This window comes from Phacochoerus africanus, chromosome X, assembly GCF_016906955.1.
Source record: "Phacochoerus africanus isolate WHEZ1 chromosome X, ROS_Pafr_v1, whole genome shotgun sequence".
Classification (NCBI taxonomy): Eukaryota; Metazoa; Chordata; class Mammalia; order Artiodactyla; family Suidae; genus Phacochoerus; species Phacochoerus africanus.
This window is the reverse complement of record NC_062560.1, coordinates 22,365,358-22,383,282: the sequence shown is the minus strand read 5'-3', so window position 1 is coordinate 22,383,282 and position 17,925 is coordinate 22,365,358. Positions and strand designations below refer to the sequence as shown.

General features: G+C 41.4%; 2 protein-coding genes across 2 annotated transcripts in view; one reads left to right on the top strand and one right to left on the bottom strand.

Moving 5' to 3' along the window:
• CXHXorf58 (chromosome X CXorf58 homolog) overlaps window positions 1-3,480 on the bottom strand; it is a 28,762-nt gene extending 25,282 nt beyond the window's left edge. Inside the window, exons 1-2 of the mRNA XM_047765071.1 lie at window positions 3,389-3,480; window positions 207-342 (exon numbers count right to left, since the gene is read on the bottom strand). Of these exons, the coding sequence (XP_047621027.1) occupies window positions 207-322 (116 nt within the window). The 5' untranslated portion in view covers window positions 323-342; window positions 3,389-3,480. The remainder of the gene's footprint in view (window positions 1-206; window positions 343-3,388) is intronic.
• A 201-nt stretch (window positions 3,481-3,681) lies between these two features.
• APOO (apolipoprotein O) overlaps window positions 3,682-17,925 on the top strand; it is a 68,101-nt gene continuing 53,857 nt past the window's right edge. The window contains exon 1 of the mRNA XM_047765436.1: window positions 3,682-3,908. Coding sequence (XP_047621392.1) covers window positions 3,900-3,908 — 9 coding nt within the window. The 5' untranslated portion in view covers window positions 3,682-3,899. The remainder of the gene's footprint in view (window positions 3,909-17,925) is intronic.

Below are 17,925 nucleotides of genomic sequence, written 5' to 3'. Positions count from 1 at the left end.
AGGATCAAAGAGATGTGTGTTAACATGCTTTGTTAGTTATGAAATACTATAATTATAATAATTATTCTTAAATTCAAAAGTAATTTTAAAACACACAAAACCCCTCTAATTTACAAAACAAGAAGTGTTTGATGTTAGCTGGGTAAATACTATATGGAAACTGTCCAGTTGTGGAAAATGATACAAGGTGAAAGACAGCTACTTACTGTTGTTTTCCCTTTGTCTTTACAGTATTTGACAAAGGTACTTTGGGACCTTTTCCTAAGGCTGGATTTTCTGATTTTGGAACACCAGTAACTGACGTCTTCATGGAACGACTCATTTTCCTTACAATGAAGTACTCTGAAAGTATATAAATTAAACATTTGAAGTCGTAATCTATATTATTACACTGTCTGGATGAGACTCAAGTGGCATACGATTATTGAGCTAATTCCAGAACCCTTGAAAAAGCAAGGTTTCATGGATCTCTTAATGTTGCTTATATTCTTTCTGTACTAAAAACAATATGATATATATATGGGAAAGACAAATGGATCTATCCACAGCCGCCTATGTGGTCTCCTCTTTTCCAGTCTTCAACCTCCTAGTCATCCTCTATTTGACAGCTGGAGTTAACTTTTTAGAGCAATAATCCAAACTTAAAATCTCAATTTAAAATCTTTTAGGGGAGTTCCCGTCGTGGCTCAGTGGTTAACGAATCCGACTAGGAACCATGAGGTTTTGGGTTCGATCCCTGCCCTTGCTCAGTGGGTTAACAATCCGGCGTGGCCATGAGCTGTGGTGTAGGTTGCAGATGTGGCTCAGATCCCGCGTTGCTGTGGCTCTGACGTAGGCTGGCGGCTATAGCTCCGACTGGACCCCTAGCCTGGGAACCTCCATATGCCACAGGAGCGGCCCAAGAAATGGCAAAAAGACAAAAAAAAAATCTTTTAGGGACCCCCATTTCCTCCAAGCTAAAGTCCAGACTCCTTAGAAGTGCATTCAAGGAGTTCTCTTGTGGTGTAGTAGGTTAAGGATCTTGCATTTTCACTGCTTAGGTCACTGCCATGGTGTGGGTTCGAGCCCTAGCCTGGGAACATCCATATGCCAGGGACGAGGCCAAAAAAAGAGAAATGCATTTATGTCTTTTCACAATCTAGTTTCACTCTCTTTCAAATCTCAAAATACCAACTTTCCATCAGCATCCTTTCTATACCATCTGTGAGAACAAGAACTTATCAAAATTAATGTTTTGTAATTCTGTGCCGCTGATCATGACATTTTTTTCCACCTAGATTGACTTCCCTACCACCAGTAAACATCAATTCATCCTTTAGGACCCCAGGTAATTGCTGCCTCTTCTTTGAAATTCTCCTCCTTCTATTTTTTACAGAACTACTCACTGGTGTCTCCAAGGTCCCATAATACTGTATGTGTTTTTCATTTACATTACCTCTCACGTTGCATCAAAATTTTGTTTCTTGGCTGTCACCCCAACAAGCTTGTTGAAGGCAGGAGGCATCCTGCTAACTATGAAATTCCCAATGCCTAGAAGAGTGGAGGGTTTTTACATGCTTTCTAAAAACTTTTCATCCTAGTTTTATCACGGAACATCTGTGAGACTATGGGCAAGTCCCTTAATCTCTCAGTAGCTCAGTTCCTTGCCTAGTAAAGTGAGAGCATGTGTAGTACGTGATCTGATTCCACCTCTGATTTTCTATCCTTTGATACGTTACTCCAATTTGGAAGCAGTTTCCAATTCTTAGTCACTGCCTAGTGTCTTGTACTAAGCCAGGGCCTCTTTATCTTTTCTTTTGGTGCTGTGGACCCCTATGGACAAACTCCTTCTAAGAACTATGTTTTTCGCTTAATTGAAGGATAGTTGATTTACATTGTTGTATTAATTTCTGCTGTACAAAAAAGTGATTCAGTTATACACATATATGTGTACATACAGATACACACATATATATTCTTTTTCATATTCTTTTCCATTATGGTTTAACACGGGTTATTGAATAAGAACTATGTTTTTTTAAACCCATAATCTAAAATATATAGGGTTACAAAAGACTTCAATTATATTGAAATCATTGTAAAAATATTTTCAAAAACAAAATTATAGAAATGTCTTCTTTATGCATTAAATAAAATAAAAAATGAGAGCTCTAATAATTACAGTACTTGTGAAGTGGTAATGAGCAGAAATGATATTTCAAGAAATCTGCTGTGACCATAATGTGATATGAAAATATCTGTGCTTTCTACTGATGACAAAGTCATAGGTACCGCTGAACTACTGTGGTTTGTTACCTACACAATTTAAAGAAGTGTTAAAGTTCAGTTATAGGTTAGTGAAAATAAAGTTGTAATTTTTCCCCAAGTTCATGTACCTCCAGAATTAAGAATTTCTGCCCTAACTTATCATTTATAAGTCACACTCTTATACACATATGACATTCCATTACTGATGCAGAGCCTTCAGAGTCTCCTAAATAGTTCTCCTTAGGTACAGGGAAGGCTTGGGATATACAATTCTCTTGAGAAAGAGAAAAGTAGCCCTTAACATCTGGGAGCTGGCCTGGCACCCACACCTGGGCTTTCGTGTTAGCCCTGGCTTCCTAGCACCACCCAATCCAGAACAAGGACTCGCTTCCCTGAACTCACCCGCAAACCCCCCAACCAAAGCCCCAAATCCTAGAATAAATCTAACACCCTCTTACTGAGATGCCCCACCGTTTCCCAAGGGTGCGTTCTCCTGGCACCAAAGAGAAATGAACTCAGCTTGTTCAACTACAGTATTCTTAGTGATCTTGGCTGGAGAGCAGTGACACCGCACCAAACTCCCAAAATCTTCTGGATGCCTGCCCCGGATGGGCTTACATTTGCTGCGGGATTAGAATGAAATACAGAATGAAACATGAAATACAACCCCAGTATGAGACACTACAACAGTTGTTTACTTGCGATCACAGGCTTTAAAGCCAGGCTACTGAGGTTTGAATCCTGGCTTCCCACTTTCCTTCTGTATGACCTTCCACATATTACTTCTCTGAGCTTCGGTTTCTTCATCTATTTGACGGGAGATAATAATCGTGCCCACCTACTTGGGTTGTTGGAAAGAAGAGTATGTGTAAGGAGTTTACATCAGAGCAAGTTACATAGTAAACGCTGTTGGTGGTTGCTATTCTTGTTAATAAGATAATTTTTGTCATTATTACTTATTTCTACTCTAATTAAAGGACAAACATTTGATTCCCTGTGAGAAACATACGCTTAAGTATTTTAAAGAAGAAAAAAATGTCGGGCTCTTTCAAGACTAAAGGACAAGGCAAATTAGTTTAAATTTAAAATCTTGGAAATGGCTAAACAAGGGTGAAAAAAAAACCCCCACAAAACTAAAAACCTTTTGTGAGGTAAATCCAGGCCGCCGAGGTCGGTAGCTTCCGGCTGCGAGGCTTTCGAAGCTACCAGAGGCCTGCCGAGCGCCCCCGCCCGGCGGCCTCCGCACACAGGCTTCCCAGCCCACGCTGCTGGCGCCCAATCACGGCGGCGAAGGCCAATTCCCAGCACGGCTCTGCGCTCGGCGCCTCCCTCCTAGCGCCCCCGCGTGCCGCCCACACTGAGCTGGCGCTTTCCCGCCGCCTAGCAACCGCCGGCGCAGGGGCGGAGCCTCCGGAAGGCGGGGCTGGTGTTCGCCGCCTGAGGCGCGACGCGCTGCAGCTCAACGACGCTGCTAGCAGCCCACGCTTCCGAGTTAAGCCTTAGCGGGATCGAATTGGCTGTACGCCTGTTACCCGCACCGCGGCCCACTTGCGGTCGGAGGAATCGGGCCCTAATCGGCCGCCGTAGTTACCTCTCTACAGTGGGCGTGGCCGAGGCCGGGTGACCCCGCCGGAGCCGCCGCTGCCAGCGACATGTTCAAGGTGAGAGTGTCGAGCCGGGTCACAACTGTCACCGCCCCTTCCCGGCCGCCTGCAGCTCTCCCCGCGCTCTCTTGGGCCTCTCTGGGAACCAGAACTGGCTCGCTTTGAGGCTTTTCCCGCCTCCGGGCTGCCTGTGTCCCGGTCCCGAGGGTCATTCACCGGTCCACCTGGAGTTTGCGGTTGCGGCACAGGAGGCGGGAGATTCGAGGGTGGTGGGTGGGGCCCTTTGGTCGTGCTCTCGGGAATAAAATGCTTTAAAAAGTTAAAGTATCCCTCACAGTATCCACACTCTGGCTGGTGCCCTCTTGAGTTCGTGAGTAGGGTTAGGCCAGCTTAGGGCACCGCGGGGTTCGGCTTTGGTTGTGCCGGGCAAGGTCAGGTTTTAGAACGTGGTATGAATGGGGGAGGTCACCTTCGGCGAAGCTCCTGCAGGAAGTCGGGGAGACTGGCATGGGAATGGAACGGCTGGGTTAGGGGAAGAAGCTGGACTACTTTCTCCTCCCCAGTGAACATTATATAGTATGGACAGGTCGAGCCCCTTCTTTACAGTTTTTGAACTCGTGTCCTTTGAAAGGCTTTTACAGTGAAGACTGTTTCGAAAATCTGCATTTTAACATGAAGCCATTATTCTCCTTTAAAAAAAGTAAATGATATTTTTTATAATGAAGAACAAATCGCAAGCTACCAGAAATGAGTCTACAAAATTGAGTCAAGAAGCATTGTACCCATAAAAGACTGCTAATGAAATCTCAGAATTATACTACTCACTTAAAAGTGGTTTTTTTTTTTTTTGCCTTTTTCCAGGGCCGCTCCTGTGGCATATGGAGGTTTCCAGGCGAGGGGTCTAATCAGAGCTGTAGCTGCCGGTCTATGCCATAGCCACAGCAATGGGACCTGAGCCGCGTCTGCGACCTACACCATAGCTCAGGGCAACTCAGGATCCGTAATCTACTGAGCAAGGCCAGGGATCGAACCTGAAACCTCATAGTTCCTAGTCGGATTCGTTTACCACTGAGCCACGACGGGAACTCCTTAAAAGTTTTATTGAGTGCCTACAACGTGCTTTGGGTGCATTGGGTCAGGCTCTAAAGTCAGAATGTGGATTTGGCCTTCCATTCCTGGAGTTGCCACGTTCTAGATGTGTGACCTTGAGCAAGTCACTTAACCTCTCTGAGCCTGTTTTTTTATTGGTGAAGTTAGGGAAACAACATTTACCTGTAGGCTTGTTATAAGGAATAAATAAGTTAGTATGTGTAAAGCATTTGTAAGAGGCCCTGGCACATAGAAGTGACATCCAGGTATTTGCTTTTATTTTGTTTTCAGGTAGCTCACAGTTTAGTTAGGACAACAGATCTCATAAGCAACTTGGTTTTGTTTGATAAATTTGTGTTGAACACCTATTATGTGCTAGGAGCCTGGCTTAGTTTGAGGGTTGCAACAACAAAGGGTACACTGTGTTGCGACAATAAAGAGTATGCTGTGATCAGTTTATATGGTTATCAGCAGTGTTCTGTGGTGGTGAAAAGGAGAGTATCATCTCCTCTGTTTTACCAAGGGTTCTTAAGCTGTGGTTCTTGGCCCCTCAGAAGGTCTGGATAGAATTAAGAGGATCTTTAAATTCTGGCAGGGAAAAAAAAAATCAGTTTCATTAATCTGCTGAAATTTAGCATTTCTTTCAGTTATGAATGTAGGTTAACAGTTTCAATTATCAGTTTCCAGATAATGACCTTAAAACAACAGTGATTTATTACTTCTCACCATCTATAGGTTGTCTGGACAGTTCTGCCGGCATCCTCTAGTGACAGAATTCAACTGGTGGCTATACTATGAGGTAGCCTTACTTTCATATCAGTGGGCCTGGGGCCCCTCAATGTGGCTGTTTTGGGCTCCCTTACATGGTTACTGGGTTCTACGAAGGCTAGTCCCGGTGCATAACCACATGCTTATATCGCATTTGCTGATGTCAAAACAAGTCACATGGCCAAGGCCAGAGTCAGTATGGTGTGAGGTTACAGAACAGCACAGATATGAGAACATGTGGTTCATGGAGAGCAATTAATTAAGTTACTACAGCCACAAACTAGTGGTAGTCACCAATAGAAGTCAGCAGGACCAATGCATGTCACAGACATTTTCTTTTTTTTTTTTTTGGTCTTTTTGATATTTCTTGGGCCGCTCCGCGGCATATGGAGGTTCCCAGGCTAGGGGTCCAATCGGAACTGTAGCCACCGGCCTACGCCGGAGCCACAGCAACGCGGGATCCGAGCCGCGTCTGCAACCTACACCACAGCTCACGGCAACGCCGGATCGTTAACCCACTGAGCAAGGGCAGGGACCGAACCTGTAACCTCATGGTTCCTAGTCGGATTCGTTAACCACTGCGCCACGACGGGAACTCCTCACAGATATTTTCATATCACATTACAGTGGTTCCAGATCTCAAGATATTTATGCTTATCACTGCTTTAAGATTATAGTAGTTATGGGACTTCCCGTCGTGGCGCAGTGGTAACAGTCCGACTAGGAACCATGAGGTTGCTGGTTCGATCCCTGCCCTTGCTCAGTGGGTTAACGATCTGGCGTTGCCGTGAGCTGTGGTGTAGTTCGCAGACGCGGCTCGGATCCTGCGTTGCTGTGGCTCTGGCGTAGGCTGGTGGTTACAGCTCCGATTTGACCCCTAGCCTGGGAACCTCCATATGCCGCCAGAGCGGCCCAAGAAATGGCAAAAAGACAAAAAAAAAAAAAAAGAAAAAGATTATAGTAGTTATAAGACTCTCTAATAGATTTTTTTAACTTAAAGAGCTAATAAAGAAGTACACATTACTATATCAGATTTGGGGTTTTAAAAACAACTATATTGCAATATAATTGGCATTTATAAAATGCAGTTAGAAGCATTATTTTGAGAAGGGGTCCCTAGGGCTTACCAGACTGCCAAAGAAGATGGTGGCACAAAAAAGGCAATGAACCCCTGGGGACTTCAGGTGAGGCAAGTTTTGAAAGCCAGGAGTTCCTCAGGTGGATGAGCCGCGGAACAGCAGCAGTGGTACTCCATGGGGGAAGTGCTGGTAGATCAGTTCTTCTGTATCAAGGGAAAGATAAAGGGAGCTGAAATTGTTGAAACATGTACTTTGAGTCGAAAAGCTCACAGCAGACCTTGGTGGATACCAAAATTTAAGGAGGAGTATGAGGAAGAGGGGAGCCCAGAGATTTTGAGAAGCAACCTGATAAGTAGAAGTAGGAGCACCAGAGTGATGTTTAAACAATTAAGGGAGGGAAGTTTCAAGGGAAGGCTATGTTAGGATGCTCTCAGGTGGGAAAACCCAACTGCTTAAATAGTAAGGAATTTTTTTTCACAAAATGCAGAGGAAGGGTGGACTCTACTGGGTCAACATTGTTTTCAAGGTCCCCATCTCTTTTCTTGGCTTTCCACAGTTAGACTGGTTCTCCTTGTGGTTGTAAGATTGCCGGTAACACATGCTTTCCCATTCACTAGAGTAAGAGAGAGGATAAAACTCCCAGGCTTGAACTACAGTTTCCCTTCAGTCTGATTGGACCAACTTAGGTCAGGTATTTGGCCCTGACCCAATAGCTAGTGCTAGGGGAATGCCATGCCCTGATGTGACTAGACTAAGCAGAATCAGCCCAGGATGGGGTCAGTTTACCTTAATCAACTTGGAGAGAAATGATTCCTTGAGCACAATGGGGTAGTGGAGACTGGATGTGCAACAACAATGTCTATTAGGAAGGATGAGTTAGATGAGCTTGGAGAAGTGTTTGCTGATTTGATTTGGGCAATTTGGAAAGCTTTCATGATGGTAGTGAAAGCTAGATTAATATGGGTTGGTGACTGAAAGCTGAGTAAATGAGGTTTATAAGCTTGACTATCAAGAGAAGGAGGGGGAATATGGTAGCTAGAAGGACATGCTTGGTCAAGATTCTAAAGTCGTTTTGTGAGATTTGGCAATGCTTATGGCCTCTGGAGAAATGTGGGAAGGGAACTTTTATAAAAGAGACTCCCTTGGCTTTAAAAAAGGAGGATATTCCCTTCTACCAATGAGATGGAAGGGAAGGAAGGGTGGGAGTGATTATAGACTAATGGTCCTCAACTGGATGGTACCACCTGCCTCAGGTATGTCTTAGAAACTTGGGTGATTCTTCACATTTTTATTTGTGTTGAACATTTATTTATATATGGAAATATAATGCATATAAATCTTTCCTTTTTGTTGTCTGTTGTGTTACCATAAAATAAGTATACTGTCTCTCTTTTTTTTTAGACTTACATGTGTAGGTAGGTGATGAATTTTGCTTCAAGATAACAAGACTTATTTATTTTATTTATTTTTTGTCTTTTTGCCTTTTCTAGGGCCGCTCCCACAGCATATGGAGGTTCCCAGGCTAGGGGTCTAATCGGAGCTGTAGCTGCCGGCCTACACCACAGCCACAGCAATGAGGGATCCGAGCCACGTCTGCGACCTACACCACAGCTCACGGCAACGCCGGATCCTTAACCCACTGAGCAAGGCCAGGGATCGAACCCACAACCTCATGGTTCCCAGTCGGATTCTTTAACCACTGCACCACAACGGGAACTCCAGCAAGACTTATTTAAAAAATTATTTGTCTAGTTTTCTACACACTGCAGCAAGAAAGAAAGAAAATTACTTGTCATAAAATGGCATTGTTAGGTCTTGTAGGTGAGAACCAGTGCTTCACAGGCTTTTTTTTTCTTCATTTTTGCTTTTTATGGCTGCACTTGGAGCTTATGGAAGTTCCCACGCTGGGGGTTGAATTGGAGCTGCAGCTGCCGGCCTACACCACAGCTCATAGCAATGCTGGATCCTTAACCCACTGAGCGAGACCAGGGATCAAACCCGCATCTTCATGGATACTAGTGAGATTTGTAACCTACTGAGCCACAGCTGGAACTCCTTCACAGACTTTAATGTGGATGTGACTCTTGTTGAAATGCAGATTCTGATCTAGTAGGTCTGGGTAGGGGCCTCAGAGTCTCCTTTTTTTTTTTTTTTGTCTTTTTAGGGCTGCACCCACGGCATACGGAGGTTCCCAGGCTAGGGATAGAATCGGAGCTACCGCTGCCTACGCCAGAGCCACATCAACGCCAGATCTGAGCCATGTCTGCCACCTTGACTGCAGCTCACAGCAACACCGGATCCTTAACCCACTAAGCGAGGCCAGGGATGGAACCCAAGTCTTCATGGATGCTAGTCAGGTTCACTAACCACTGAGCCACAACAGGAACTCCAGAGTTTCCATTTTTTAACAAGCTCCTGGGTGATATAGATGCTGCTCATCTCCTAGCATACTATGAATAGCAAGAACTGAGGCAAATTAGTAGATAGATGGTTTGTGTTTTTGAGGTGAGTGGTATCATGAGCTTGGTAGGATTTGGAAGAGACATTGACCAGAGAACAGAAGATATGTGAGAAGTTCCTGTTGTGGCTCAGCAGTAATGAACCCAACTGGTATCCATGAAGGTGCAGATTTGATCCCTGGTCTCGCTCAGAGGGTTAAGGATCTGGCATTGCCTTGAGCTGCAGCATAGGTCACAGGTGTGGCTCGGATCCTGAGTTTCTTTGGCTGTGGTATAGGCCGGCAGCTACAGCTCCAATTTGACCCCTAGCCTGGGAACTTCCATATGCTGTGGGTGCAGTCCTAAAAAGCCAAAAAAAAAAAAAAAGGCTTATCATTTTGTATACACTACACTACACTTGTATACACTACAAGAAGATATGTGAGAGGCTTTGAGGGCTCTGCTGAGAGCTATTACCTGTCATCTATCATGACTGCAGCCTGGGAGTGGGGATGAGCAAATGGTAGGGTTTGAGAGTTACCAGCTTGGGTCAACTAGGACCGGAAGGCAAAAGAATTGATAGTATAGGTATTGGTGAAAAAAGTACAGTGTGCGAGGCTAGTTTTGTACATATACAATAAAATATTTAAACTCTAACCATCATTTTGATTTAGCAGTCCATCTTCAAATCAGTAGGGGGCACTGGTGGATTACAAAATACATTTGAAAAGCTGCCCTGTATTTGGATTCTATTGCAGGAGGTAACTTTCCCAGGTGCTGCTGCAGGAAGTTTGAATATTGACTGCATATACCCAGTCTCCAGATTCATGTTACTAGATTTCACTCATTGCATGAATATTTATCACAGTTCAGCCGTGGGTTAGGCACTCTGCTGTACTTGGTGGATATAAATGTAAGGACCCATTTTTTACCTAAGAGAAAGTCCCCAAATTTGGATACACATCAGAATTATTTGTGAGACCATTTCCAAGGCCCTGCCTATGGGTCTAATTTCATTTTTAAGTGACATCCACGAACCTCTAGTTTCTTTGTTTTTTGTTTCGTTTTGGCCATACCCATGGCTTGCAGAAGTTCCCAGGCAAGGACTTGAACCTGAACCACAGTAATGACAACCCCTGACCTTAACCCACTGAGTCACCAGGGAACTCTTCAGGAACCTCTAGTTTTAAAAAAGCCCCCCAGGTAACTGTGAAACTTGGGTTTCAGGACCTCACAATGCAGTTAGTGGCACAGATCAGAACAGTTCATTCACACGTAGTGGGATAAGTGCTCTGGTGTAAAAGGGTTGGGAAAATATAGAGCGGTAGGTCTCAACCTTGACTGCATATTAGAGTCACGTGGGAAGTTTTTATAAGCCCCTATGGCCAGGCTGCACCCCTGCCAATGCCAGCAGAATCTCTTGAGTTGAGATCTAGGCATCTAGTTTGTAGGGCATGTAGGCAACCCTGAGAATTTCTGACTTCAAGGAATGAGCACCAGCAGGGGGCATCACGAGACTTTGTAGAGAACATGCTAGCCCTGACCTTTGAAGCTGAGCAGACAAGGCCGAAAGGGCCTTCCAAGCAAAGTGGAAAAGCGCATGTAGGTATACAGAAGTTCAGTGCCAGGTTAAAATCTTGGGCTTCACCGTGTTACCTAGGGTGAGATACTCAAGTTTTCTGTAGCTGTGTCCTTATCTGTAAAGCAAGGATAAGACTAGTACCAACCATAAATTGTGTGGATTAAATTAACTCAGACTTGAAGTTTGAGCACAGTGTTTGGGACAAAGTAAGTGTTCCATAAATGTGAGGTGTTATTTACTTTTAATGGCAACTTGTAGAGGCTGCTACAGTAGTGTCAGGGTGGTGCACATTCTCGGGGCTTTCCGAAAGTATTTGTTAGTATCCAAACCTGTTAGTTGATTAGATGTGGCAGAGTTAGGAGAAAGAGAGAGAGTTTAAGGATGCTGCCCAGGCTTTTGGCTTAGAAAATTGAGGGTCTGTTAGAACTGCTGAGATAGGAAAGTGGAAGAAGGCTGAATTTGGTTTGAGGGAGGTGATAACTTGCTTTTGAATAGGTTGGGCTTGAAGTATCTGGGGATATTAAGAGGTGGTATTCAATTGACATGGAACTCAAGAGTGTGGAGTTTTCATGAGAGGGATGTAGGCTGGAGTTGGGGGAATCATCAGATGCTTCGAGGGCCAGAAGATGGCCTATCGAAAGCTGGTCTGTGTCAGTTTCTTCCTGAAGGACAGAAATGTGACCTGTACTCAGAGCTCACCACTCAGAGGAGCCTGAGTTGACCATAGCCTTGACTCTAGAGCATTATTACCTTGCATATTCTTTGTGGCTGTTTGGTTTTGATGTAATGCCTTCATTGCCTGTCTTTCTGAAATAAATTTTCTTATCATGAATAATTGTATGTTACTAGTACAAACCAAGAGGAGAATTACACTGCTAAGTGGAAAAGGAAAGTCATCTGTAAATTGGAAAAAAAGTACTGTAACTTTATTTTCCTTGAATATTATTTAATTTTATTTATTTTTGTCTTTTGTCTTTTTAGGGCTGCACCTGTGGCATATAGAGGTTCCCAGGCTAGGAGTCTAATCAGAGCTGTAGCCACCGGCCTACGCCAGAGCCACAGCAACATGGGCTCCGAGCCGCATCTGTGATCTACACCACAGCTCACGGCAACGCCGGATCCTTAACCCACTGAGCAAGGCCAGGGATCAAACCTGTGTCCTCATGGATGCTAGTCAGATTCGTTACCTATGAGCCATGACGGGAACTCCGAATATTATTTTAAATGTCACATATTTTGAAAGATGATATTTTTCCCCTTATAATTTAAGCATCCTCTGGAGGAATTCTCCTTGAGGAGTTACAGTGACTACATTTTTACTCACATAAATACACATTTACATGCAGAACTAATTGGATGTTCTTCCTTTCTTACCCTTCAAAAATGTTGGGTGTAGAACATGAAGGAAAAGCTGCCCTCACCACTGGCTGCAGTCAGAAAGCACAGGCCCGGGTTCTACTTGTAGCATTTTTGGTTTCTGGCTGAGCGACCTTAGTGAGGTTTCTTAATCTCTCAGAGTCCTCTCATCAAGGTACTGTGGGGACAATAACATGCCTTTCCATATGGCACAAAGGTTGTTGGGAGGTTCAGATGCGATAATATGTAAGACTAGTAAACTACAAAGCACTATAGGAATGTAAGGTATTTTTGATCCCTTCTGCATTAAACCTTTCCACTGAAATGATCAAGAGTTTCAGGTTAGCACTGTGGACTTAGACTGTAAGAAGTAGCTCAAACTTGGGTAAATTCACTTGTCATTTGGAACTGAATTCTGCTCAGTAACACTCTCCCATCTACTTCTAGAATGCAGATAGCCTCTCCCTTGCAGCTAGCACTGGAAGAGAAGAACAAAGCAGTAGATGCATTATACCTTAACAGAATGGGGAGCAGAGACAAATGGGAAGCAGGAGCAGATAATGCACTAGACATTTATGTTGAGTTTATCACTCTGTGAAGCTGTGCTTATTTGTAGACTTCATTATGATTTAAAGGTTTAATTTTTAATCTGTGTGTATATGTGGTTCACACCTGTGTTCTTTCTAGGCTAGCCTGGGACTTCTTCGAGGCTAAGAAATGAACTTTGATATTTGTTTGCATGGTACATTTAAAATTATTGCAGGTAATTAGATGCATAAGAAATCTCTCTAGGAGTTCCCATCGTGGCACAGTGGAGATGAATCTGAACTAGGAACCATGAGGTTGCGGGTTCGATCCCTGGCCTCGCTCAGTGGGTTAAGAATCCGGCGTTGCCATGAGCTGTGGTGTAGGTCACTGACACAGCTTGGGTCTGGCATTGCTGTGGCTCTGGCGTAGGCCGGTGGCTACAGCTCCGATTAGACCCCTAGCCTGGAAACCTCCATATGCTGCGGGAAGCAGCCCCAGAAAAGGCCAAAAGACAAAAAAAAAAAAAAAAAGAAAAGAAAGAAGTCTCTCTAGCAAAGGTATGTATCTGTTTCAAAAACCTGAAAGTTGACTTATTTATGACAGGAAAGTGCCAAAAGACTTTTTTTAACGAAGGAATGAAAAGAGTTTGTATCAGTTGATTTTCCCCAGTAATGCATGAGTGGAATTTTATGGTTAGTACATACACCTGAAACTTTATGTGGATATTTTCAGGGGAAAAAAAAAACCCTCAGTCTAGAGATATATTTTAGAATTTGCAAGCTATTTTTTTTCCATTTTGCTGAGTTTTTCCTGATATTTGCATGGCCTCATGCCAGTTTTATTAGAAAACTCTAACAGTGCCAATTTCTTAATATAAAGGGTTTTAAAACTTGTGTTTATATTGTGCACTAAAACTTGTGGAGGTAAGAATTTGAAGCAATAGTTGTAGAATTTTCACTATGCTCAAAGCCTATAACTTTGAATATTAAGCTGTATTTTCATGATAATAGCATTATAGACAATAAGTTGGATTTTGAATGAATATTGTTTTGAAGGCACTTCGAACACAGTCACCCTTTGTCTTCCTCCTTCTTTCTAACTCTTTGAAGCTGTGCGGTGTGTTTTGTTGGAAGTCCACACTGGCTCCAATTTAAGGACGTCTTTGGTTGGGTGAGGATGAGGAGCACTCTGTGAGAGCTAGAGATAGGTTCACAAGTTCATGTTCATTGCTTTAGTTGGGAGGGGTACCCATTGGTTTCATTTTTCAAATGCACCTCTTCATTCCTTTGAATAGTGTTTTTAAATAGGACATACGAAAATAAGGAAGATTCATTTTTCTTTTTTCCCTCATCCCACAGATGTCAGTCCTTGTGAATTTACAGCCTGTTTTTCTTTATGCTTGTTGAAATGAATCTCTTGTCCCATTAGAGGTGCTGCTTCCTGTGTTGTAGTATGATTGTGTCGTAGGTTTAAACTGGTGAGTAAGTACGCACCAGGTGATACAAGGACTTCAACAAGTTTCCTGAATAGTTTGTTGATGGCTTACCTCACTTGGCAAATATTGACTCTGAGCCTGTTTGTGGAGTCACATCATTCGGGAGCACTGTTAAAAGTTGCTGTGTTTAGTCCAAATGCTGTCTTTTCTTGTTTTTGTCCTTATTTTTGCAGAGATTTTCATTGTGAATCCAGATTGTCTTCAGCTGAATTGAGCCTTGCACATGATTTTTTTCCAAAAGAATTTTAGTTTCCTTAAAGAAGAAAAAAGCCACAAATAACTGAGATGAGGTTGAAAGCAATTGCTGTCAGTGAGTTCAGCGTTCTCTGTGCACACAGTGTCATTAGGAAATGAAACCTGGATCTAGATAGACTTTGCTTTGACAGAGTAGCTCTTCCTCTTAGAAAGTGGAAAATTTTTTTTAGTTGTTTGAAAATGTAGAAGCATTGGAAAGGCAAATCTCAAAGTAAATGTTCCCCTGTATTTTTTTTCCTTCCTGTATTTCCTTAACTCAGAAAAGATTGACTGGATTTGGGGATGCCATTCCAAGAGATAAAAGAAATATATATATTTTGGAGTTTTAGGTAAGCACTGTTAAGTTTCTGTCTGAATGAGGAAGTTCAGATATATTTTCAACATGGTAAATTATATGTCATCTGTGTTCCAAGTCTGTGAAACCAGTACAGCGCAACCACATGACTAAAAACATGCCTCAGCTAACAATTATCTCACTCTTTGGCTCTGAGGTTTCCTTCCTGTTTATCAGATAAGTTTATGATTATTATTTTTACATGAATTTAACAAAATCTGATAGCTATTTTAAATTTTTTATATGTAATCTAATAACAGTTTTTAAAGAGTAGAAAATGAAACAATTGCAAATGAAACATATTTGCCTTGCTTTTATAATTTTGTGGTGAATGCCCTCCAAAGATAATTTAGAAGCTGGTTTTCTGTTAAAAAAAAAGATAATGTTCATCTTGAAAACAGACTGTTTTTTTCTTCACTTATCTCTTTAGATTACAGTGTGTTTATTGTGGATAAGGAAGAGCTAGGAAATAGCAGTTGCTCTAGAACAGAACTACAGAATTGAAAATTTCTCATAAAATATCTGTGTTTGTCATAGTTGAAAAACAGTTTTTTTTCCCATTGGTTAAAGTCTGAATTCTTAAAATATTGGCTTCATAATCCCTTCACTATGAAACAGCTTGAAATGATTGTGGTTTCTCTTATTGTTGACGTGTAAGTGCTCTCAGATTTATAGATCCAAATGAATGCCTGTCAAAACAGTTGTTTTGAGAGGACAGATTTGATTACCTTGTCAGTATGTCTCTTCCAAATACATGGTCACTGATCAATATATTTATTCCAAAACTATCAACCCTGATCAAAACATTTCTGTCACTTTTCGTTTGGAGTTATCTTCATACTCTCTGGCAGATTCTTTAGAATATCCTTGGGAGCCAGCCATTTTTGTTTCTTGCATGTTACAAAACAAATCACTACTCACTGTAAAAACTTCAGGAAATTCCGATTAAAAGAATCACCCTTAATCCCACCAACTATACATAACCACTGTTAACATCTTTTTTCGGACTCATTTCTGGGTATACTTACATATACCCTTAGTTTGACATTTTCAAAAATCTCACAGATTACCCCCCCCTTAAAAACAATCTTAATTTATTTCATTTTCTAATCTTTTATTTCAAATATATTGAGACTGATTTTCTTACAGGCTTAAAATTTGACCTGAAGGCATTTAGAAATGGAAGCCATATGATGACATATTAAAAGTAATTTATTTTATTTGTTGTATAAATAGTTACAATAAATTGTGGTATCTCAAGGTTACTACTTTGGAGAGAAAATACTTTTTTTTTTTCTTTTGAGGAGGAGGTATACTGTATATTTTTTCTCTGGCTGCATTTTTTTCTTTTTTTAGTTCCATTGTTTTTAATTGTAGTGACAAAAAAAAATACAACAAAAAATTTACCATCTTAACCATTTTTAACTGTATAGTTCAGTTGTATTAAATATATTCACATTGCTGTGGACAAGATCGCCAGAACTTTTTCATGTTGCCACACTGAAACTCTGTAGCCATTAAACAACTCCCTGTCCCCAGCCCGTTGTAACCACCATTCTCCTTTCTGTTTCTATGAATTTAACTACTTTAGATACTTAATATAGATAAAATCATACATTATTTGTCTTTTGTGACTGGCTTATTTCATTTAGCATAATATCTTCAAGGCTCTAATATTCTATTGTGTGTATATACTGCATTTTGTTTGTCCATTTCTCTGGCCATGGACCCTTGGGTTACTTTCACCTTTTGGCTATTGTGAATAATGTTGCTATGAACTTGGATGTGTACATATATCCTTGAGACCCTACTTTTAATTGTTTGTTTTTTTGTTTTGCTTTTGCTTTTTTTCTTTTTAGGGCTGCACCCGCAGCACATATATGGAGATCCCAGACTAGGGGTCGAATCTGAGCTGTAGCCGCCTGCCTACGCCACAGCCACAGCACCTGAGATCTGAGCCACAACTGTGACCTACACCACAGCTCACAGCAACGCCGGATCCTTAACCCACTGAGCGAGGCCAGGGCTCAAACCCACAACCTCATGGTTGCTAGTCGGATTCATTTCCACTGTGCCACGACGAGAACTCCTGTTTTTATAAAAACATTTTTTTGAAGAACCTTCGTATTGTTTTCCTTAGTAATTGCACCATTTTATAATCCTACCAACAGTGCACAAGGATTCCAGTTTCTCTGTATCCTCTCCAACACTTGTCATTTTCTCTTTTTTGATAGTGGCCATCCTGAGGGGTGTGAGGTGAGAAAATACCTATTTTAAAAATTGTGTAAGTAATGCTGAAACACTTTTTCCTTGTAAAAAGTCAAACAGTGAAGTTAAGATAATTATCTGGTTCCCATCATCTGCTTGCCTCTAACCCCCTTCTCAGAGAAAGCCTCTGTTACCGGTTTGGTGTGTGGCCCTTCAGATTAATAAGGATTATATAAAATGTAGGTACTGTACTGAATGCTTATTATGCAGGGAGACATATTCTTTTGATGTTTGGAGAATATGGACTCATTTAATTTCTCTTTATTTTTAATTTAGTTTATGACACATTACTAAGGATAGCAGTGCAGCCTGATTTGGGCAAAATTGTTGATGGTTTTCATCATTTTGTTTTACTCTAAATTCTTTCACATAATTTATTTTTTATGTTCTTTTTTTAGAACAAGAATAACCTTAAAAGTATTGTCAGTTTTCATAAACATTTTAAAAAAATCCATTTCAGGTTTTTACCTCTTAAACAACTGAAAAGAATCAGATTAAAATCATTTTGTTTTTAAATGAAAAATGCTTTTAGATGGAAATTCTTGCAGAAAAGCTTGATTGGAGATCAAAGAAACAGTATAACATTTGGGCAAAAGATACATAATTGTGCCTCATTTCCTGTAAATAGAGAAATATCTAATTTTAAATGACATTTACTTTTAAAATGTCCTCAAATGCATTTATTTTCCACCCACAGTGATAGATATAAAAATGATGTTATGCAATAACTTGGAAATAGCTGCACATTTTAGTGTACAGGTTACATGACAGCTAAGTTATATAATAACTAAAATATAGTAATTAAAGAGCTAGATTTATTTATGCAGTTTTTGCTACCAAGTTCTTTTGAGTAGATTATCGCTGAACCCCCATCTGATGTTG